This window comes from Mustelus asterias, chromosome 3, assembly GCF_964213995.1.
Source record: "Mustelus asterias chromosome 3, sMusAst1.hap1.1, whole genome shotgun sequence".
Lineage (NCBI taxonomy): Eukaryota > Metazoa > Chordata > Chondrichthyes > Carcharhiniformes > Triakidae > Mustelus > Mustelus asterias.
Window position 1 is genome coordinate 151,002,503 of NC_135803.1, and position 24,249 is coordinate 151,026,751.

The 24,249-nt window shown below is 42.8% G+C and overlaps 1 protein-coding gene across 1 annotated transcript in view; it reads left to right on the forward strand.

Annotated features, from left to right (window-relative positions):
* The window catches only part of prkar2aa (protein kinase, cAMP-dependent, regulatory, type II, alpha A), a 323,658-nt gene that overhangs the window by 206,583 nt on the left and 92,826 nt on the right, over positions 1–24,249 (forward strand). The window contains exon 10 of the mRNA XM_078209955.1: positions 7,998–8,081. Within this exon, the coding sequence (XP_078066081.1) occupies positions 7,998–8,081 (84 nt within the window). The remainder of the gene's footprint in view (positions 1–7,997; positions 8,082–24,249) is intronic.

Genomic DNA, 24,249 nt, shown 5'->3' on the forward strand with positions numbered 1-24,249 from the left:
GGTAGGCTTCTGCAGAAAATGCAGATGTATGGGATTGGGGGTGATCTAGGAAATTGGATCAGGAATTGGCTAGCGGATAGGAAACAGAGGGTGGTGGTTGATAGTAAATATTCATCATGGAGTGCGGTTACAAGTGGTGTACCTCAGGGATCTGTTTTGGGGCCACTGCTGTTTGTAATATTTATTAATGATCTGGATGAGGGTATAGTTGGGTGGATTAGCAAATTTGCTGATGACACCAAAGTCGGTGGTGTGGTAGACAGTGAGGAAGGGTGTCGTAGTTTGCAGGGAGACTTAGACAGGTTGCAAAGTTGGGCCGAGAGGTGGCGGATGGAGTTTAATGCGGAGAAGTGTGAGGTAATTCACTTTGGTAGGAATAACAGATGTGTTGAGTATAGGGCTAACGGGAGGACTTTGAATAGTGTGGAGGAGCAGAGGGATCTAGGTGTATGTGTGCATAGATCCCTGAAAGTTGGGAATCAAGTAGATAAGGTTGTTAAGAAGGCATATGGTGTCTTGGCGTTTATTGGTAGGGGGATTGAATTTAGGAGTCGTAGCGTTATGTTGCAACTGTACACAACTCTGGTGCGGCCGCACTTGGAGTACTGTGTGCAGTTCTGGTCCCCACATTACAGGAAGGATGTGGAGGCTTTGGAGAGGGTGCAGAGGAGGTTTACCAGGATGTTGCCTGGTATGGAGGGGAGATCCTATGAGGAGAGGCTGAGGGATTTGGGATTGTTTTCGCTGGAAAGGCGGCGGCTAAGAGGGGATCTTATTGAAACATATAAGATGATTAGAGGTTTAGATAGGGTGGATAGTGATAGCCTTTTTCCTCTGATGGAGAAATCCAGCACGAGGGGGCATGGCTTTAAATTGAGGGGGGGGTAGTTATAGAACCGATGTCAGGGGTAGGTTCTTTACCCAGAGGGTGGTGAGGGATTGGAATGCCCTGCCAGCATCAGTAGTAAATGCGCCTAGTTTGGGGGCGTTTAAGAGATCCGTAGATAGGTTCATGGACGAAAAGAAATTGGTTTAGGTTGGAGGGTCACAGTTTTTTTTTTTAACTGGTCGGTGCAACATCGTGGGCCGAAGGGCCTGTTCTGCGCTGTAATGTTCTATGTTCTATGTTCTATGTTCTCCACCCAACTGCAGATCTCCCTTTTCTTCATGTCCCCTCCCTCATTCCACTGGCTTAAAAACTCTTACATTTCAAGTTTTTATCTGTTCTGATGAAAGGTCATTGACTTGTTGCTATCCACAAATGCTGACTGATCATCTGAGTATTTCTGACATTTTGTTTTTTATTACTAATTAGCTCACCAATTAACAATCTACTGAAGTGTTTTGATGATACAAGTGTTTCCTGAAACAGTCTCTATAAAAGAAAAGTATTTTATATATATATGATGTCTTTCACTACATCAGGCTGTCCAGAGTTACTTTACAGACACCTTGCTTAGCTGTCCCTTGTTTAGCACTTCTGTTAAATAAAACATGCTAAAATGCAAATCATGTTCTTTAAAGAAAATATGTAGTAAGGGTAGGTTAATTTCTTGATGTGTAATTTTTGCATTCAAAAGTGTTGCCTACCTTGAACCTAACTGGCCCAGAAATAATCATACTGTAAAGTGTTGCAGTTTAGTAGATCTGAAGTCTTTATCGTTGTAAGTAGGTGAACCCTATAAGTGCCACACCCTGTAATACAAATCTCGGCCTTTTGGCTAAGATGCAAATGAGCTCAAGTCTTGGAGGAGGATCCTCCCTCTTCTCCAATCAGCTTGACTCATGTAGATCAGGCCCAGGACAGGGTGGTTTTGGTCTCCCGTCCTGTCTTGTCAGCCTGGATCTGAAATGTCTCAACTTGTTGAGACTCTGAATTGGATTTGATTTGATTGAATTGGAAAAGTATAAAAAAAAACACTTATGAGCTCTTAATAACTTGACCTCTGCTTGCTGCTTCTTGCCTCACCACCTTGCCTGACTGCCACTTCCCTCCTGAACCCTCACTCACTGACCCTCTTGTTGACTGCCTCTTCCAACTCAGAGCTTCTGTTTCATCCCTCCCACTTGCCACCTCTGAGCATAGCTGATTCTGTAAACCCTTGTGTTCCAGTCCACACTGGATTCTTACCAGTCAATGTGAGCAGCCATATCTCCGCTGGGGTGACGTTAGTCAAACCAGAAATTGCTCTTCAGAAACAGATATTTGTGGCCACAGACACTAATCTCTGAAAGATGCTCTTTCAGAGAGTCAATGAGTCTCAATGGGCTGAATGGCCTCCTGCATTGTAGTGATTCTGTGGTTAGTGCCTGAGATGTTATGGTCGTGTGTATCTGGAGGGGGGGAACTCATAGTCACCCGCACTTTCTGTGTATGTCATTTTTGCTTTCAGCCCCTGGTCTTGTATAGTTCACCTACATTGTGGGCCCACTCTGGGGGGAAAAAAAAGAGGGAAAGACTGATTGAAGTGATTCATTGAAGTATTGTGCTTGGAGATTTCTGCAAGAGGTCTTCAATTTAATTTATCAGTGTCCTTCGTGATTGACACTATTTGCTCCTTGTTGATAGACACATGCTGCTGCAGAACGACTGAACATCATGTGTCCTGTGTACACCCGAGACCAGGAGCTATGCTGCATGCAGTGAGGCCAGGCTCCACACTTAAACAGGGACATCTTTCTCAGTTTACCATAGCACAGAAAGTCACTTAATTGCTTATGGCACTGGATCCAGCTCTAGTTTAACAAGTCCAAATTCCTCTGGCCTTCACAGACTTTTGACACTAGGCATTGATTTTTGTGCCCATTTGTGGTACTGTGTATCCCGCTTGCGTCTGAGACTAGGACTGAAGATAGTTAAACTCCAGAGATCATCTGGCCTGAGCCCCTATACAGTTTGGAACCAATTTCATTTGACTTGCATTCTTAGTTCAGATGCTACTGTTGAGCTTAAGTTGGACGTGTTGAGACTCTGAAGGAATCTTGGCATGATGCTTAATTATTTCGATACAATTCGTGAAGTATCTGTGCCACTCCTTTCTAAACTTTTTTTCATTGTATTTTACCTGCCTTTGCTCAGCCCACTTGCATATCTTGCCCAACCCATCTTGCAAATTTTGAGCTGTTTTCTCCAATTCCACTGCCCTTACTAACTTGCTATATTTTACAAATTTGGTTACTTTCTATTCTGTTTCTGAATCCACATCAGAAATGTAAATTAGAAACAATTTTTAGGGACATCCTCTTGATTGCTTCTCCTTAGTAAAAGTCCTGTGACAAATACCTGTTACTTTTTACTCCTGGGCCAGCTTCCTATTCCTTGCTCATGAATTCCTGAGAGTTAGTAGAGCTTTGAGTTAAATTAACAACCTTTCTTTGGAACTTTAAAAATGTAGTTTGAAAGTCTTGGGGCACTGTCAGACATTCTACAATCTTGTTAGGATATTAATCCAAGGAGAACTCTAGGAGGTTGATTAGGCAAGATCTTCCCATTCTGTATCTGTTGACTGCCATTTACTAAGTTATTGTGTATAAAGATATTTAATTTACTTATTTTGTGCAAACTGTTAGACTAATGGATCATTTGAATGCTTGTCTGTTCTGTTCCCTAAGAATGTATGTATAGAATGATACAGTGCAGAAAAGGCCCATCGAGTCTGCACTGACACGCAAGAAACACTTGAACTCCCACCTCATCACATCGACCAGCACTTGGCCGAAGCCTTCCTCATCCCAGTCCCAAACGGTCTGTCACATATCCTGCGACTGTGATCTCTTGTTCTAGATCTTCCAGCCAGAGGAAACAACAACCCTGTCAGAATTTTATTTGTTTCAAATCGATCCCATTTCATTCTTCTAAATATAGGCCCCGTCGATCCAATCTCTCCTCATAGAACAAGTGTGGTGGAATAGGCGGTAAAGTGGCAGATGAATTTTAGCATGCAGAAGTGTGAGGTAATGAATAATGGGAAGTTGAACAGTCATCAGAAATACACAATAAATGGGAATATACTAAGAGAGGTAGATGAAGTGAGAGACCTTGTGTACAACTACACACGTCCCTAAAGGCAGCAGTTCAAGTAGGCAAGGTTGCAAAGAAGGCGTGCGGAATGCTGTCCTTCATTGGCAGTGGTATAGGATATAAAAGTAAGGATGTAATGTTGCAGTTGTATAAAACACTGGTGAGGCCACAACTGGAGTATTGTGTGCAGTTCTGGTCACCACATTACACAAAGGACATAATTGCTTTGGAAAGTGTGCAAAGGAGGTTTACAAGAATGTTGCGAGGGTTAGAAAAGTATAGCTATGAGGAGAGATTAAATAGGTTGAGGTTATTTTTCTTGGCAAAGAGAAGGCTGAGGGGGTGACTTGATTTAAGATGTACAAGATTGAGGGGAAGAGTTAGTGGACAGGATAAAATTATTTCCCTTGGTGGAGAATTCTGCAACCAGGGGACATAGATTGAAGATAAGTGGCAGAAAGTGGAGAGGGGACATGAGGAAGAACGTTTTTACGCAGAGGCTCGTGGGAAGTTGGTGGTGGAGGCAGAGGCCCTAGGTATTTTTTTTTAAAGTACCTGGATTAGCACATTAAGCTTTAGGACATTGGGTGCAGGAAGGTGGGATTAGAAAGGGCACCTCCGTGTTCTCAGGCTGGCATGGACAAGATGGGCCGAATGGCCGCCTTCTGTGCTGTAACTTTTCTACGGTCCCATCCTGTTATCCCAGGAATCGGTCTGCTTAACCTTTGCTGGACTTCCTCTATGACAAGTATATCCTTTCTTAGATAAGGAGGCCAAATCTGCGCACACTACTCCAGGTTTGAGGCACCATAACTAAACCAAGTGGAATAGATTCAGAACCGATGTGGCAGCGTGTTTGTCCACAACTCTGACGACGGGCCACCTCGACTCAAAACGTTGGCTCTATTCTCATGCCACAGATGCTGTTGGACCAGCTGAGATTTTCCAGCATTTTCTGTTCTTGTGGCAGCGCAAAGCTGTGCATCCGTGAGGCTCAGTGCATCTTCAACAGTAGAATTGTACTCCTCAATCTATAATTTGATGGCCTGGGGTATCCCTCCCTCTCCCATGATCATCAAGCCAGGTGACCAATCCTTTTTGAGTTTGGAAGAACATGGCAGGGAGCAGTACCAGACATACTTAAAATTATATTAGGCTGTAACATGTGTTAGAAGCTTCGCAGTCCTCCCACATGCAGTTTTGAATTGTGGTACAATTGTGTTTAAAAACTGATGGGAAGAAGAGGCCTCATGATGAAGCCCAACACGAGTGGTAAAGACAAGGCTGTGAAGTATTGGCAGTTATTCAGCTTGCCTTCCACTTGAGGTTCACACCATCACTGAAGTCCGTCTTCAGCCAATTTGATTAACTCCAGGAAGAAAAGGTTGAGTGTACTGGAAACAGCAAAAGATATAGGCACCAGACAATTTCCACTGTAGCCTTTAAAGTCCAGAGCTTACTAGCCAAATCTCTAACCAAGCTGTTCCAGTATATTTACAGCTTGCAATCCAATAAAATAGAAAATTTCCCAGCTATGTCCTGTCCACAAATGAGCAGGAATAAATCCAAACTGGCCAATGAATGCCTGATTAGGATGACGCAAAGATTGGACGGATGGTTAACAGTGAGACAGTGTGTCTTGGGCCACAAGAAGACATAGACGGAATGGGCAGATAAGTGGCAGATGGAATTTAACCCTGAAAAGTCTGAGGTGATGCACTTTGGAAGGAGTCATTTGACAAGAAAATACTCAATGAATAGTAGGACACCAAGAAATTCTGTGGAACAAAGGGACCTTGGCGTGTTTGTCCACAGATCTCTGAAAGAGGAAGGGCATGTTAGTAGGGTGATGAAAAAGGCATATAGGACATTTGCCTTTATCACTTGGCATAGATTACAAAAGCAGGGAAGTCATGTTGGAGTTGTATAGAACTTTGGTGAGGCCACAGTTTTTAAAACGTTTTTTTATTTATTAGTCACGAGTAGGCTTACATTAACACTGCCATGAAGTTACTGTGAAATTCCCCCAGTCGCCACAGCCCGGCAGCTGTTCGGGTCAATGCACCTAATTAGCACGTCTTTCAGACTGTGGGAGGAAACCGGAGCATCCGGAGGAAACCCATGCAGACACAGGGAGAACATGCAAACTCCACACAGACAGTGACCCACAGCTAGAGTACTGTGTGCAGTTCTGGTCGCCACATTATCGGAAGGATGTGATTGCACTGGAGGGGTTGCAGATGAGATTCACCAGTATGCTGCCTGAGATGGAACATTTGAGTTATGAAGGGAGGTGGGGGAGGCTTGGGTTGCTTTGTTGGAGCAGAGAAGATTGAGGGGGTGATCTGAGCAAGGTGGAGAAGATTATGAGACATGGACAGAGTGGATAAAGAGCAGCTGTTCCCCTTAGTTGAAGGGTCAATCACAAGGGGACATAGGTTCAAGGTAAGGGGCAGGAGGTTTAGGAGGGATGTGAGGAAAAACTTGTTTACCCAGAGGGTGGTGACGGTCTGGAATGCACAGTCTGTGAGGGTGGTAGAAGCAGGTTTCCGCACGTTCTTTAAAAAGTACCTGGATGAGCACTTGGCACATCATAACATTTCAGGACTATGGGCCAAGTGCTGGCAGATGGGATTAGGTGTGAGTTCAGATGTTTCTAATGTGTCGGTGCAGACTCGATGGGCCGAAGGGCCTCTTCTGCACTGTATGATTCTATGATGTTGTCAGTCATCAGCAAAGTGATAGAGGTGTTGTCTGTCAACAGTATTATTAAATGGCTTGCTCTCAAATAAGCTGCTCACTAATGCTTATTGTGGGTTCTACCAGGACCACTCGACACCAGAGCTCAGTACAGCCTTGTTCCAAACATGGACAAAAGAGCTGACTTCAAAGGTGATGTGAAATTGATTGTCTTTGTCAAGGCAGCATTTGAGGGAGCGTGGCATGAAGGTGTCCACAAAATTCAAGTCCATGGGAATTGGAAATGCCCTCCACTAGCTGGAGCCATACCCAGCACAAAGGAAGCTGTGGTTGTTTGAGGACAATCATCTCAGGCCGGGACATTGTTGTAGGAGTCCTTCAGGGCAATGTACTTGGCTCAACTACCTTTTAAGTTGTTTTACCAATGACAATCCTCCATTATAATGTTCGAAGTGGGGATTTTTAATGATAGCACCGTGTTGAGTTCCATTTGCAACAGGTAATCAAGCGGTCTGTGCCCACATGCAGCAAGGCTTCGGCTAATGTGTGATGTGATTGCCTAGCATTTGAGTGACAAGTAATGATCATCATGAACAAGTGATAATCCAACCAACTTCCTTTCGTGATCAACAGTATTACCATTACCAAATCCTCTACTGTCATCATCCAAGGAGTCAGCCATACTGTGATTACAAGCACAAGTCAAAAGTTGGATGTTGTCGGATTAATAATTATCTTCCCCCAACTCCCCAAATACTTTCTACCATATACAAGGCACAAGCCAGTGATAGGGGATGAGGGAAGCACCAACAAAAATCAAAATTTTAAGTTTGAATGACACCCCATCCAGCATCTAAAATATTCACTCCAAGCCATTGGTCGACAATGAGTACCATCCACAAAATGCACCGCAGCAGCTCACCAGGGCTTCTTTGACAGCATTTCTCAAACCTGTTATGATTATCCAGAAGGGCAAGGGTAGCAGAGCATGGGAACACTAAGGTCTGCAGGCTCCCTTCTAAGTCGCACATTTGGAAATATCTCACTATTCCGTCATTGGGTCAAAATCCTGGAACGCTCCCTAACAACAGAACTTTGGGAGAACCTTCAACACACAGACTGCAAAACTTCAAGGTGGTGGCTCGTCGCCACCTACTAGAGGGCAACAAAGAATGAGTAATAAATGCTGGCCTTGCCATTGATGCACACAACCCATGAATGGACTGAAAGAAGCAAATGTATTACTTTTCTAAAAGTATTCTTCCTTCTGTTTCAGGTTGTTCACCCAAAGTCAGATGATCAGCGAACTAGATTACAGGAAGCCTGTAAGGACATCCTTCTGTTCAAAAATCTCGACCAGGTAAGTTACCATAATTTATCATGCTTACATTTGTGTTTTGTAATCGTCTGAGCTCTGAATAAGTCTCAGCTATTTACCTGTATGTTATTTTAGATATTTTTGTGCTTTTAATTATTGTGCATTGATTATGCCACATACTTTGTTGAGACCAGGAGCTGAGATACTTGAGCATTCTCCCCAAATGGAAATATACCAATCTTGACTAGGTTGGATACAACTTGAGGCACCTCAATGATGAGGGGAATTGCTATTGTTCCACATTGGTTTGCACATCACTACTCTGTGCTTGCTGCTCAGTGGCAGACAAAGGGACCAGATATAACGTACCCAGGTTTGCTGACAATATAAGCACATTTAAGGGATGTAAGCTATGAGGAGAATTCAAAGAGGCTGCAAAGGAATGTAGATTGATTAAGTAATTGAGCAAGAACATAACAAATGGCGTATACTGTGGGAAAATGTGAAATTATCCACATTGGTAGGAGGAATGGAAATGCAGAATTTTTTTAGAAAGTGAAAGCCTCGTAAACGTTCCTTCTTGAGAGTGATTTTTGGGCATCACAAGCATTTATTGCCTACCTCACGTTGCCTGTCAGGCGATCCTGAGCCTTCCAGAACTGATACAATGCCCTCTCTTGACTTGTGCTGGAAAGTGCACACATATGGATATCTGGTGATCTGGATCAGCTTGTGATACCTACTCCACTATGGCCAACGAGCCTGTCAACACTTAGTGTCTACATATTGCACCAGAATTCAGTCCCATATTTATCATCAGAAATGCTTATTGTCTGAAAATGTTCCTTGTATTGCATCAACAGTTTTCATTACAAGTGTGTGTAATATTGTATAAATTTGCTTAACAAAACTAAAAGCTATATTTTAAGTATGTGAAATGTTTGTGATTTGGTTACCTGAGAGAAAATGCTATACAGCATATTTGGAATAGAGAAAGAAACCACTGCATCAGGGCCTGTGTTTCTCTCCTACCCCTCCATGGTTATAAACAATTATTTATGAACTTTAACTTCTAGTCCAGAATACTTGTGACCATGATACTTCTGGATTTTGTAATTTTCAGGAGTATAGGGTAATGTTAGAGTGCCTAAGCACAAGTGTGTAAACTTGTACTTGAGACAAAAAACAGCAACAAAACATTATAAGGCACAAAGAAAAGTTGTGTTGTTTTTCCAAATACTGTCTTCCATATTTCCAAAGTACCTCATTGTACTAAAATACCAGCTGGCATGCCCTCAGCTTTTCTACCATAAAAGGAGAACATGAAGGAGTATAGATTGGAGGCTCCATCACAGAGGGTATCCTACCCTTAAATACTCAGTCACCAGGGTCCACAGAACAACAGACCATTAACTTTTATGATCTTCACTGCATCAGAAAGCTGTACTTCTGCTGGATGCTATTGGGGAAATTTGCCAACTGCTCTTCCCTAATCATGAAGTAGTTTTGCCCCTACCACCTCAAGTCACCACTGCCATAATATCAGGCAGGAGTAGGGCGGCACAGTGGCACATGGTTAGCGCTGCTGAATTTTAGGGCCAGGGACCCGGGTTCAATTCCGGCCTTGGGTGACTGTGTGGAGTTTGCACGTTCTCCCCATGTCTGCGTGGATTTCTCCCGGTGCTCCGGTTTCCTCCCACACTCAAAAGATGTGCAGGTTAGTTGGGTTAGCGGGGTAAATACTTGGGGTTATGGGGAACAGGTCTGGGTGGGATTGCCCCCTTCGTGTCAGGGGGATTACATGGTGTTACAAGGATAGGGCCTGGGTGGGATCGTTGTCGGTGCAGACTCGATGGGCCGATAGGCCTCCTCCTGCACTGTAGGGATTCTGAGTAAGCTCCTGAAAGTAATTCTGTTCCATAAAAGGGGGCATGATCACCAATAAACACAAGCTGTTGAAATATGATAAACAATGACAGAAACAAGTCCAGCATTCACTTCCAAGACTGCTGAAATCGTATTGTGTTTGGTTGGAAAATTAGACACCGCTGTGTTTAAACCTGACTGACTACTAAATATAATAGAAACTAGAAGCAGGAGTAGGCCTTTCGGCCCTTTGAGCCTGATCAGCCATTAATTTTGATTTGTGGCTGATCATCAAATTCAATATCCTGATTTCCCCCCTCCCTCCCCTCGTATCCCTTTAGCCCCAATAGTTATATCTAATTTCTTCTTGAAATCGGACAACGTTTTGGCCTCAACTACTTTCTGTGGTAGCGAATTCCACACATTCACCACCCTCTGGTGAAGAAATTTCTCTTCACCTCAGTTCTAAAAGGCTTACCCCTTATCCTAGTTCTGGACTCCCCCACCATTGGGAATATTCGTTCTGAATCTACCCTGTCTAACCCTGTTAGAATTTTGTAAGTTTCTATGAGATCCCCCCTCACTCTTCTAAACTCCAGTGAATATAACCCTAACCAATTTCTTCTCTCCTCATGACAGACCTGCCATCCCAGGAATCAGCCTGGTAAACCTTCGCTGTACTCCCTCTATAGCAAGAACATCCTTTCTCCGATAAGGACACCAAAACTGCACACAATGCTCTCGCTGTGGCCTCACCAACGCGTTATACAATTGCAGCAAAACATCCCTATCCCTATCTTGAAAGTCATCATGGAATCATAGAATCCCTACAGTGCAGAAGGAGGCCATTCGGCCCATCGAGTCTGCACCGACCACAATCCCACCCAGGCCCTACCCCCACATATTTTACCCGCTAATCCCTCTAACCTACGCATCTCGGGACTCTAAGGGGCAATTTTTAACCTGGCCAATCAACCTAACCCGCACATCTTTGGACTGTGGGAGGAAACCGGAGCACCCGGAGGAAACCCACGCAGACACGAGGAGAATGTGCAAACCCCACACAGACAGTGACCCGAGCCGGGAATCGAACCCGGGACCCTGGAGCTGCGAAGCAGCAGTGCTAACCACTGTGCTACCGTGCCGCCCAAGTCTCTTGCTATGAAGGCCAACATACCATTTGCCACCTTTACTGCCCGCTGTACTGTGCGCTTACTTTCAGCGACTGATGCACAAAGACTCCAAGATCTTGTTGAGTATCCACCTCTCTCAATTTACACATTCAAGTAATAATCTGTTTTCCTGTTATTGGCAGTCAGAGTAGAAATGACAGGATATATTGAATGAATACGTGGCTGAAGAGATGGTGTCAGGGGGAGGGTTTCAGATACCTGGGGGAGGTGGGATCTGTACAAATTGGGTAGGTTACACCTGGGTATGACTGGACTGATGTCCGCGGGGAACTGTTTGCTACAACGGTTGGGGAGGGTTTAAACTAATATGCTGGAGGATGGGAATCTATGTAAGGAGTCAGAGAAGGAGGGAGCAAGGACAAAAACAAAAGGTAGAAAAGGGAATAAGAAAAGTAATAGGCAGAGAAACCCAGGACAAAATTCAAACGGCTATAGGGAAAAATATTAGGAGCAAGACAAACATTGTTAAAAAGACCAGCTTAAAGACTCTGTGCCTTAATGCGCGGAGCATTTGCAATAAAGTGGATGAACTAATAACGCAGATTGCTTTTTCGTGCCAATTTGTATGCTGCTTCCTTAAATCTGATACTAACTCTAATTTCCCTTGTAAGCCATGGTTTGGCCACAATTCCCTTCCCACTCTTGCACCAAACAGGAATAAACAACTTTTGAAGTTCATTTATTCATTCTTTACATGCCTGCGATTGCCTGTCCACTGTCATTCAGTAATGTTTCCCAGTCTATCATGGCCAATTTATGCCTCATACCATCACAGTTACCTTTATTGAGATTCAGGACCCTGGTCTAAGAATCAACTACGTCACTATCCACCTTGACGAAGAATTCTACCATATTATAGGTGAAACTGGAGCTCATCCAAAGCTCTGCTGCGTGTATCCAATGCTCACTAAGGCCCGTTCATCATACACCCCCGTGCTTGCTAATCTATGTTGGCTCCTTTCCGACAGCACCTCGCTTTTAAAATGTCATCGTACTTTTCAGACCTCCCCATGGCCTCGTCCCTCCCTATCTTGGTCACTTCTTCCAGCCTGACAACTCTGAGATCTGCTCTTCCAATTCTGGCCTCTTGGCTTTCCCAGATTTTTATTGCTGTGCCATTAGTCTCTCTGCTTTGTCTCCACGGCCTGGAATTTCCTTCCTGCTTCCCTCTACTTATCTTTAAGATATTCCTTAAAATCTGTTATTTTGATCTAAGCTATTGGTCACCTGTCCTAATAACTTCATGTGATAACTTCGGTATTTCTTTCAAGTTTGGGTTGACTCGCTACTTTACAGTTGCTATATAACTTGAGGTTGTTGTTGTGACAGTAATTATGCACGAGCTTTTAATCCCTGAATGTCATCAGAACTAAGTCTGGTTCTGTCCAGCTGTGTATGATTTCTGGGAATTGCTGGATGTAAATTGGGTGTGGATCTCTCAGCTAAATTGTAGCACTACTTTAGCTTCTCAGACTGAGATTGGCTAATTCAGCACAAACTGGCAATTGAAAGTTTGGTCTACTTCATCCGAAGACTTAACTAATCATCTATAAAGCAGCTCAGCCATTGAGGAACCTGTTTATCTTGACCTGAAATGGAATGCCCAATTTTGTTTGTTTTTATTTTGCTAGTTGAAAATCCTGTCTTTATTCTCCCTGTTCTTGTCAAATTTTGTGAATTAACCGTCGGTGAGTTTTGTGGAAAATATGACTGGATGGTTTAGCTGTACACGTTCAACAGAAGACAGAATTGAACATTTTCAGTTGAGTCTTTTTACTTCTGAAAGTAGGCTCTATAAGGCAGTCTAAAGTTGAGTAGATAAATATATTTTTTAAATTTAAGTCCATCACTCAAACCAGCCTCTCATCCATTGGCACTGTCCACACTTCCCACTGCCTCAGAAAAGCAGCCAGCATAATCAAGGACCCTGGACACGCACTCTTCCACCTTCTTCCGTCGGGAAAAAGATACAAAAGTCTGAGGTCACGTACCAACCGACTCGAGAACAGCTTCTTCCCTGCTGCCATCAGACTTTCGAATGGACCCACCTTGCATTAAGTTCATCTTTACACCCTAGCTATGACTGTAACACTAGATTCTGCACTCTTCTTTCCTTCTCTATGTACGGTCTGTATAGCGCACAAGAAACAATACTTTTCACTGTTTATTAACACGTGACAAATCAAACCAAGTGTTCAGTTATTAACCCAGGGTCATTTCCAGTTGAAATACGCAAAGCAAAATCTGTACCTAAAGTAAAAACAAGGGAAACCAGGAGTAGCAATCTTCGTCTAAATGGATTTTGATAAATTCTACACAGCAGTCATATCAACATATTTGTTATGTCGACAGTGCACAGAGAGGTTTGGGTGAATTAGGGACCAGTGATTTTTTTTGTCAACGAGTGACTTGCTGGAAACAATGAGGGTATTATGTTCATTAACGTCACGGACTCTTTCATGTGGACTCCTTAAACAATATGTGCTCCCATTGTCTTCTCTGATATAGAACAGCACAATGTAATTATTCAGTGTCACTTTACACATGTTTTCACGATTTCTCCCAGAAATTGTAGTCTGCAAAAATGCTCCTTTTTAATCAAAGGTTTCATTAAACATTTGTCATTTTAAGAAAAAAATAAACAGTTAATTGAAATTTTGTGTAGAAAATGAACAATCCAAATACTTTATCCCTCCTGCTTGCTGACTTTGTAGCAGGAAGGAATTACTGGTCCCTAATTCACCCAAACCTCTCTGTGCACTGTCGACATAACAAATATGTTGATATGACTGCTGTGTAGAATTTATCAAAATCCATTTAGACGAAGATTGCTACTCCTGGTTTCCCTTGTTTTTACTTTAGGTACAGATTTTGCTTTGCGTATTTCAACTGGAAATAAAAGTGATAATATTTATAGAAAGCATTGGTTCAAATTTTATCAGCACACTTAATTCCTGTAAATCCATGCTGAACTATGACTTAAGGCCTTATGTTAACCATAGGATATAGGAGCAGAATCAGGCCATTTGTCCCCATCGTGTCTGCCCCACCATTCGATCCTGGCTGATAAGTTTCTCAACCTCATTCTCCTGCCTTTTCCCCATAACCTTTGATCCCCTTACCAATCAAGAACCTATCTCTCTGTCTTAAAATACGCTTAGTGAGCTGGCCTCCACGGTTTTGTGTGGCAATGAATGCCACACATTCACCACCCTCTGATCGAAGAAATTTATCCTCATCTTGGTTCTAAAGGGTTGTCCCATTTCTCTGAGGCTGTGGCCTCGAATCCTAGTGATGTTTTGCGTGCTTTAAAAGGATTAAGGATCTTGTGTAGATGAAGATAGCGTGCCAGCCTTGAGGAGGACATTTAAATCCAGAGCAAATTTTTGTTTTTGTTAACTAAAGTTAAAAAGTTAACTTTTGGTTCAAAGCATATTGATAAAACTCAACCTTTAGGAAGCCAGAAAGAGATATTTCGCTAGCTCTTTATCACACTAAGTTATGAAAGCAGAAAAACTGCGTGCCTCTGTAACACCAGTTTTAGTCAAGATGTTTTGTTTATATCTTGGCACAGCTCTGTTCTTCAGGTAATGCTAGGATATTGAACATCTAATTGGGCATTGTGGTTTATTCTAAAGATGGTACATCTAACAAGATGTGTGAAATTTGAATCCAGAATCTTCTGACCCAGAGAACACTTATTTGCTTTCCTATTTAGACAAGGTGGGTTCTCAGTTTGTGTTCGTTCACCTGGTTGCCTATTTATCAAGCCCAGATGTTCCTCCTGAGCCCATCTGCTCTGTGATTGCCCTGAGTACTTCTCACCTTGTTCCTGGCATGTGTGAAATGCTTTGTCTCATTAGGAACCTGAGTAATTAACCGATTGAGGTTAAAGAGGGAAGTGAATGTAACACATTTTAATTCTTGTCAGTGTTAAAATCTAAAGTGTTCAAAGGTATATGTATGCGAATGCACAAAGTATAGTGAATAAATTTGGTGAATTACAGGTTCAAATTGCTACCTGGCTGAAGGGCAGGGCTAGGTCTTAAATATTTTTTTAGGTATAAGGTGTTCCCAAAGATGGGAAAGGAAGAAAACATAGAAGCATAGAAAATTGGAGGCCCTTTGAGCCTGCTCCACCATTTATGATGATATGGCTGATCATCTGACCCCCCCCCCCCCCCCCCCCCCCCCCCCCCCCCCCCCCACACCCAAATATCCTTTGATCCCCTTTGTGCCAAGTGCTATATATAACTGCTTCTTGAAAAAGAAGAGCATTGCAATGCTGGAGAAAGAGGATGTCCCAAAAGGTTCAACGGTAGAATCAATTTAACTAGAATAAAGAAGACGCAATTAAATTCCGCGGTTTAGTCTGTAGACCTCCAACTAGTAGGAGGGATTTAGAGGAACAAATCTGCATGGAAATTGCGAAGAGATTAAAATATTATAGTTATATGGGGGACTTTAATTACCCAGATGTGGACTGGGACAGTGGTACTGTTAAGGGCAGAGGGGGACAAACATTTCTAGGCTGTTCCGTAAAGTTATCTACAGCAGCATGTGTCCAGTCGAACAGGAAAGGATGCATTGTAGGACCTCTTTCTTGGAAACAAGGTGGGCCAAGTAGATCAATTATTAGTGGGGGAACCATTAGCAGACAGTGATCATTGTATCATAAGGTTTTGGATGATGGTAAAAATGGGCAATCCAGAGTAAGAATAATTAACTGGGGAGAGCAAATTTCAATGGGGCAAGAATAGAGTTGAACTGAACAGACTGAAGTGAAAGGTTGGCAGGAAAAATTGTAACTGAACAATGGGCTTCTTTCAAAAAAGAAATAGTTCAGCACAGACAAGGTATGTTACCTCAAAAGGGAAAGGTAGGACAAACTATTCCAGAGCTTCCTGGATGAAAAGGGAGATTGAAACCAAGATAAAGCAGGAAAATGTATGACAAGTGTCAGGTAGAAAATACAGTTGAGAACCAAGAGGAATACAAAGTTCAGAAGGGAGGTGAAAGAGCATAACATCGAAGTGAAGAGGGATAATGAGAAAACACTGGCAGCCAACATAAAGTGAAATCCCAAAGACTCTACTTGTTATGGTTCAGGTCAAAAACTTCACGATGTTTTATGAAGCCCGCCTGGATCCGCATTTGGAATATTGTGTATAATTCTGATTGCCACAGTACTGGAAGGATGTTGTTGCATTGGAAAAGGTGCAGAAGAAATTTACCAGGATGTTGCCTGGTTTGGAGGATATGAACTTTGAAGAAAAATTGAACAAACTTGAATTGTTTTCGTTGGAGTGTCGGAGGATGAGGGGGGGACCTGATCGGGGTTTACAAGATTATGACAGGCTTGGATAGAGTGGAGAGTCAGAGTCTTTTTCCCAGGGTCGAAGGATCAATTACTCCGGGGCATAGGTTGAAAGTGAGAGGGGGAAAGTTGAAAAGAGATGTAAAGGGCAAGTTTTTCTCAGAGGGTGGTGAATGCCTGGGGATATGGACCACGTAGAAGCAAGAAAATATTAGATTAGAGAGGCATCTGTGTCAGCACAGACTTGGTGGGCCGAAGGGCCTGATCCTGTACTGTACTGTTCTTTGCACAAGTTGGTGGAGTGGGCAGGTAGACAGCTGATTAATTTCAATGCGGAGAAATGTGAAGTGATGCATTTTGGTAGGAAGAAGACAGAGCGGTAATATTAAATAAGAGGTAAAATTCTTAAAAGGGTGCAAGAGCAGAGTGACCAGGGTGTACATGTGCCTCGATCATTGAAGGTGGTAGGACAGGTGGAGAGCAGTTAATAAAGCATAAAGCATCCTGGGCTTTATTAATTGGGGCATTGAGTATAGGAGCAAGGAGATTATGCTAAACTTGTACAAGACGCTAGTTAGCCTCAGCTCGAGTATTGTGTAATGTTCTGGGTGCCACAATACAGGAAAGGTGCAGAGTGTGCAGAAGAGGTTTGCAAGAATGGTTCCAGGGATGAGAAACTTCAGTTATAAGGATAGATGGGAGTGGTTGGAATTGTTCTCCTTGGAGAGAAAAGACAGGGTAGATGAGGAGAAACTGTTCCTGCTCGTAACAGGACAGAGGACACAGATTTAGTGATTTTCACAGGAAACAAATGTGATGAGAAATATCTTTTTCACAGTGAGTGGTTGGAAGTGTGGTGGAGGCATATGAACATACGAATTAGAGCAGGAGTAGGCCCTTCAAACTGACTACACCATTCAGTGAGACCATAGATCAAACTTAACCTCTCCAATCTTTCCTTATAGGACAACTTGCCTGTTCCTGGTATTATTCTCATAAACCTTCTCTGAACTGCTTCTAGTGATTTACATCCTTCCTTGAATAAGGTGACCAGTACTGTACACAATACTCTGAATATGGTCTCACCAATGCCCTGTACAACTGAAGCATAATCTCCCTTCTTTTGTAATCAATTCCCCTCACAATAAATGATATTCTATTAGCTTTTCTAATTTCTGTAACTGCGTACTACCTTTTTGTGATCATGCATTGGGAGACCCAGATCCCTCTGCTCCTCAGAGCTCTGCAATCTCTCACCACTTAGATAATAAGCTCTTTAATTCTTCTGCCAAAATGGGTATTTTCACATTTGTCCACATACTCCATTTGCCAGATGTTTGCTCACTCACTTAATCTATCAGCGTCCCTTTGTAGCTTTCTTGGGCCCTCTTCACAATTTACTTTCCTACCTATCTTTGTGTCGTTAGCAAATTAGCAATCATACGTTCAGTCCCTTCATCCAAATAATTTATAGAAATGTAAAAAGTTGAGACCCCATCACTGATCCATGTGGCACACTACTCATTACATCAGATTCAGTCGAAGCATTCGAGAGGGCACTCAATTATTTGAGGAGAAAAAATGTGCACAAGGGAAAAGGCAGGAGAATGGAACTAAGTCATAATGCTCACTTGGAGAGCCAGTGCAGACACAATGAGCCGAATGGCGGCCACTTGCATTGTAATAATTCTGTGACGTAACAGAGTCTTAGTGCGAGGAATGGAATTCTAAGCCAGCGATGGATGACTTGAAGGCTCAGATGGAAAGATGGTTCTGAGAAGCTTTATAAAAGGATGTTAGAAAAGATAAGTAATAAGGCTTGGTGAAAGCCTAGAAATCCATTAGCCTGGTGTAACAGCTGAGCTCCAGGGAAAGCATTATTTAATTGGCAGCTCAGGCTCTATGACTATGCTGTCACTTTCTCAATTTTTATTTGCAACAAAGAAGTTTCAAGTGCTTGTGCTTTCTGCTACTAATAGGTTAAAGGATCTGGAGGATTGGTGCTTTTATTGAACTGCAGTAAAAAAAAAAGTTTTTTTTTAAAGTGGAAAGGTATTAATGACTTAACTCCTATTTTGCTTATGCTCCAACTGTAGGGATCATTGGGTCTATACAGTGCATGTATGTACAATAGCTTGGCATGGGGCTATTAGGGATGGGTTAAGCCATCAGCCAAAATAGTTCAGTTGGGAGAGTGTTATACTAAGGAGCTAAAGGTCCCTGGTTCAGTTCCGGGTTTTGGCATGCAACCGGACCTTGGTTCCCTTTGTTATCTCCAAATTCTCACTGCTTTGCCTGGCATGGACATGATGGGCTGAAAGGCCTCTTTCTGCACTCCAAAACTATGACTCCGAAGGGTTGCCGTACAAAACTAATAAGGGATGGATAGGGGACAGACCTTGGCATGGGGCCATAGGGGGTGAATGGGGTGCATGTGGAGGCACGAAGGGTCTTGGAGGAGGGGCATGAGGCGAGATGGCTGGGCATGGGGTTTGTGTGCGGCGAATTGCGGAGCGTAAGGGTTGGAGGGCCTTTATTATAACTGGAACAATGTGCCACTGTACTGAGGTGGGCCTGTTACATAGCCTTACCTGAATGTAGCCTGCGGCACTTTCTCCTGACTGCTGGGAACTTTCCCAACACTCGCTGCCTGTGGTGAGGATGAAAATCTAACCTAATGTTTCCGGCTGAGATCTTTCTGCAGAGGGTGTCAGTGGTGTTTGGACCGAAGAAGTGATAATGGCAGGCGGTGTTATTAAAAAAGTAGTAAGTGTTTTTGGTGGGTAAACGTTTGGAGCTTGGAACTCCACTTGGGTTTGAACAGGATGGAACATTTTTGTACAATCGGTTTTACTCTGGCTGAGAGGGATGCAATCTGGAGAAATGTTTGTGATCCATAAGAACATAAGAATTAGGAGCAGTTGGCCACTTGAGCCTGCTCTGCCATTCAATAAGATCATGGCTGATCTTTTCGTGGATTCAGCTCCACTTACCCGCCCGCTCACCATAACCCTTAATTCCTTTACTGTTCAAAAATCTATCAATCTTTGTCTTATAAACATTCAATGAGGTAGCCTCAACTGCTTCACTGGGCAGGGAATTCCACAGATTCACAACCCTTTGTGTGAAGAAGTTCCTCCTCAACTCAGTCCTAAATCTGCTCCCCCTTATTTTGAGGCCATGCCCCCTGGTTCTAGTTTCACCCGCCAGTGGAAACAACTTCCCTGCTTCTATCTTATCCATTCCCTTCATAATCGCATATGTTTCTATAAGATCCCCCCTCATTCTTCTGAATTCCAATGAGTATAGCCCCAGTCTACTCAGTCTTTCCTCATAAGCCAATCCTCTCAACTCCGGAATCAACCTAGTGAATCTCCTCTGCACCCCCTCCAATGCCAGTATATCCTTTCTCAAGTAAGGAGACCAAAACTGTACACAGTACTCCAGGTGTGGCCTCACCAGCAGCTTATACAGCTGCAACATAACCTCCCTGTTTTTAAACCCCATCCCTCTAGCAATTAAGGACAAAATTCCATTTGCCTTAATTACCTGCTGCACCTGCAAACCAATTCCTTGAGATTCCTGCACAAGGACACCAAGGTCCCTCTGCACAGCAGCATGCTGCAATTTTTTACCATTTAAATAATAGTCCATTTTCCTGTTATTCCTGCCAAAATGGATGTCCTCACATTTACCAACATTGTACTCCATCTGCCAGACCCTTGCCCACTCACTGAGACTATATCCCTTTGCAGACATTGTGTCCTCTGCACACTTTGCTCTACCACTCATCTTCATGTCATCTGCGAACTTTGACACACTACACTTGGTCCCCAACTCCAAATCATCTATGTAAATTGTGAACTATTGCAGTCCTAACACTGATCCCTGAGCCACACCACTCGTTACTGATTGGCAACCAGAAGAAAAGTCCAGCGAATTTTGGTAAGCAACAAGAACAGTTGATTTTGGTCTTCCGATGTTTACTTGAAGGAAATGGTGACCTATCTATATGTCTGTGTGGAGTTTACACATTCTCCCCGTGTCTGCGTGAGTTTCCTCCGGGTGCTCCGGTTTCCTCCCACAAAGATGTGCAGGTTAGGTGGATTGATCATGGTAAATTGAACACCTCCTCCACAATCATCTTCAACACTGGTGCCCCACAAGGCTGTGTCCTCAGCCCTTTACTATAATCATTTCGCACTTATGACTGTGAGGCCAAATTTCCTTCCAACTCTATTTTCAAATTTGCTGATGACACCACCATTGTGGGTCAGATCTCAAACAATGATGAGACAGAGTACAGTAAAAGAGATTCTGGTGAACTGGTGTGACGACAATAATCTCTCCCTCAATGTCAATAAAATGAAGGAGATAGTCATTGAATTCAGGAAGCATAGTGGAGGACATGGCCCTGTCTACATCAATGGGGGCAAAGTGGGAATGGTGGAGAGCTTCAGGTTTCTAGGTGTCCAGATCACCAACAACCTGTCCTAGTCCTTCCATGCCTACACTATAGTTAGGAAAGCCCATCAATCTGCAACGACTCTCTCCAACTTTTACAGATACAACCAGAATGCTTTCTATGGTGCATCACAGCTTGGTATGGCTCCTGCTCTGTCCAAGACAGCAAGAAACTAGAAAGAGTCATGAACGAAACCCAGTCCATCACGCAAACCAACCTCCCATCCACTGACTCTGTCTACACATCCGCTGCCTCAGAAAAGTAGCCAGCATAATCAAGGACCCCATGCACCCTGGATATACTGTTGGGGCAAAAGAAACAAAAGTCTGACGTCATGTACCAACTGACTTAACAGCTTCTTCCCTGCTGCCATCAGACTTTTGAATGGACCTACCCTCGTATTAAGTTGATCTTTCTCTACTCCCGAGCTATGACTGTAACACTACATTCTGCACCCTCTCCTTTCCTTTATGGATGGTACGTTTTGTCTGTACAGCGTGCAAGAAACAATACTTTGAACTGTATCCCAATATATGTGACAAATCAAATCAAAAGATGTGTAGGCTCGATCGTTTAGCAATGGTAAAATGTGTGGGGTTGTAGGGATAAGGGCAGGACAGAGAGCCTGGGTAAGATGTTCTATCAGAGTTGGTGCAAACCCGATGGACCGAATGGCCTCTTTTGCAGTGTAGGGATTCTATGACTTGCTGTCAGACAGACAAAAACAACCTTGTCTTCCCAGTATATCTAGCCACAGAACCCAAACCACAGCCTACTTCTGGCTCCAGCTGCAATACAATATTGCATCTTTAAGCATTACTTCTAAGCAGAATAAGGTCATGGTTTAAACTTTCATCCAAAAGTCAACACCTCTAATAGTAAATTACAAGTGTTAATCTTGAATCATGCGCTCAGCTGAGAGGAACATGGTCGTGAGTGCTACTGCTGAGCAAAGGTTGAGTTTTCGAAGAGCACTCACCGCATGAGTTAACAATAATTTAAAAAAATCTTGGACAAAGGTAATTAATCAGAAGTGCTCGACAGTAATAAGGGAACAAAAGGTGGCAGGTACTGGCTATGAAGGATTTAAACGAGAAGAAAGCAGAAAGGCAGTTATAGGAAGATGTAACATCACTCAATAATGCCATGAAGGTGAATGATATAATAAATTGTGTTACTCAGTGGGAGATCAACATAATTCCCTTTGTCTCTTGCTGTTTCTGTTGTTTTTCTTCCTGCACCTAGTGATGCGCAATGCAGACTTTCATCTCTTCCTACAGCTAGTTTCTACTGAAGTGGGTCGCTAGCCTGTAGCCAGAGGCTTATAGTTTGAAGGGTGCCACTCTGCACCAACCATGGGTGACCAGGAGTGTCTCCCACTCTTACTGCATGCCATTGGCATGTGTTGGAAGGATTTTGTAGGTTGATAGTCTAACCTATTGGCTGCATCATGAACACATCTTCCCTGCCATCAAGACCTGGGGTGGGATTCTAACCTGGAGCTTCTGGCTCAAAGGCAGGAACATTATCCACTGAGCCACAAGCCCTCCATCATGTTGTCAGTCTGTGTCTATGTTGCAGTTCCCGTTGGTACAGTTCTTTGCATCTGAAATATAATCCAGTTCTGATAAATACCTCTGAATGGTACAGTTAAATTCTAAGCAAGTTCAATAACTCTAAATCATCCTCTTTACCTGACCTTGCCTATTTCTACTACTTGTCCAGATGGAATCCTTGGGAAGTGCCCTCAGTGGGACACAGCAGGTTTAGCATAGTTCAATTTTTGCAACGAAGAAATCAGAATCTTGCTCTAAGCCACAAATTACTTGTTGCCAACCTTAAGGGATTTGCTAAAAGAGTTGCAAGCTAAATTCATGCACGATTTAAAGTCATTTAGTTGTTTAGGGTGTAATAACATTGAACTATATGTTAGTGTAGCATTAAAGTAACTTCCCAATGGCCTTCATAGTGCACATCTTTTATCCTTGGTTAGCTGCACTGTCATCACATCACGCTCAACAAGAATAATTAAAGATGAGAGGCCGATAATCATATTTTAATCCGTAATTAAATTGGCTTCTTAGGGTGTTATTTCTCTGGGTACTGTATTAATACTTCAGCTAAAGATAAACACTGGCCTTGTACAACTTGTACAATACTTGTTATAAACTTGCATTAAGGACAATCCTAATGCTTAAGGAAAGTTGAAATACAGCAGTCTGAACTTAAGGTGTGATGAGTTAACTTTGTGTATATTAGAAGTTAATTGACTCTAACTTATTTGCTGTGCATCAACTCCACACGTTTGATTCTAGATTGAGATTGTTGTGATGCTTTTCAGACAATCTTGATTTACTTGTGACCGATTCGGCCAATAAATTTATTTTCTCATCATTGCAAATGTTTCTGTATTCTTGCAGTCATCTCGGTCTTTCGGCAGATCAATTTACATTTCAGCATTCATGTATCAGTGCTTTATGCAAAGCTGTGGCTTAATTTGATGAATTTAACTTTTTTCACAGTAATCTTCACTATTTTCCTAAGTGGTTTGCCTGGCCTTTACTTTCCAATGAAGATGACCTCTTTGTTAAAGCTATCTCTCTGTACTAACATTTATATTGTCACGTGGAAGAAGTAATGATACAAGCTATAAATAACACTTTGTAAAGTATGCGAAATGTTTAAATGCAGCCATTATAGTCCTCCACATAATTGTGTTGGTTATAAGTGCTAGAAACTGCTGTCATGTTGTTCTGGTTTTAATCTTGCAGAAAACAAGCAAGCAACATCTTTATTATAGATGATGAATGGGGCATGGAAAAATTATCATCACCAGTACCAGTTTTGTGTGGCTTCTGGACAGTACTTCTGGTTTGAGCTGGTTTGTTCTTCTGTCAGTTTTCCTCTTTGTTCTATTTTATATCCTGTATGAACAGACTCACCAAATGGCACTGCAGTGGTTTGCAGTCTGGAGGGAGTTGCCCTGGGAGTCCTGATCACCTACTCCGGGCCCCCATAAAATCTCATGGCATCAGGTGAAAAACATGGATAAGTAAATGACCTGCTAATCATCACCTCTTGCCCTACCACAGCTAATAAATTTATACACCTTTTAAGTTGAACATCACTTGGAAGAAACACTATGCATAGCAAACACACAACGTTCTCTGTGTGGCAGATTTCAACGTCCACCTCCAAGAATGGCTGATTGGCACCATTACTGGCCAAGTCTTGAAGGGCATCATTGCCAAACAGTTTGTGGCAGGTGGTGAGGGAAAAAACAACTTGACCTCGTCCTCCCCAGTCTACCTGTTGCAGATGGGTCTGTTGAATGACAGTATTGGTAGGAGTAACCACCCTGGTCTGTCT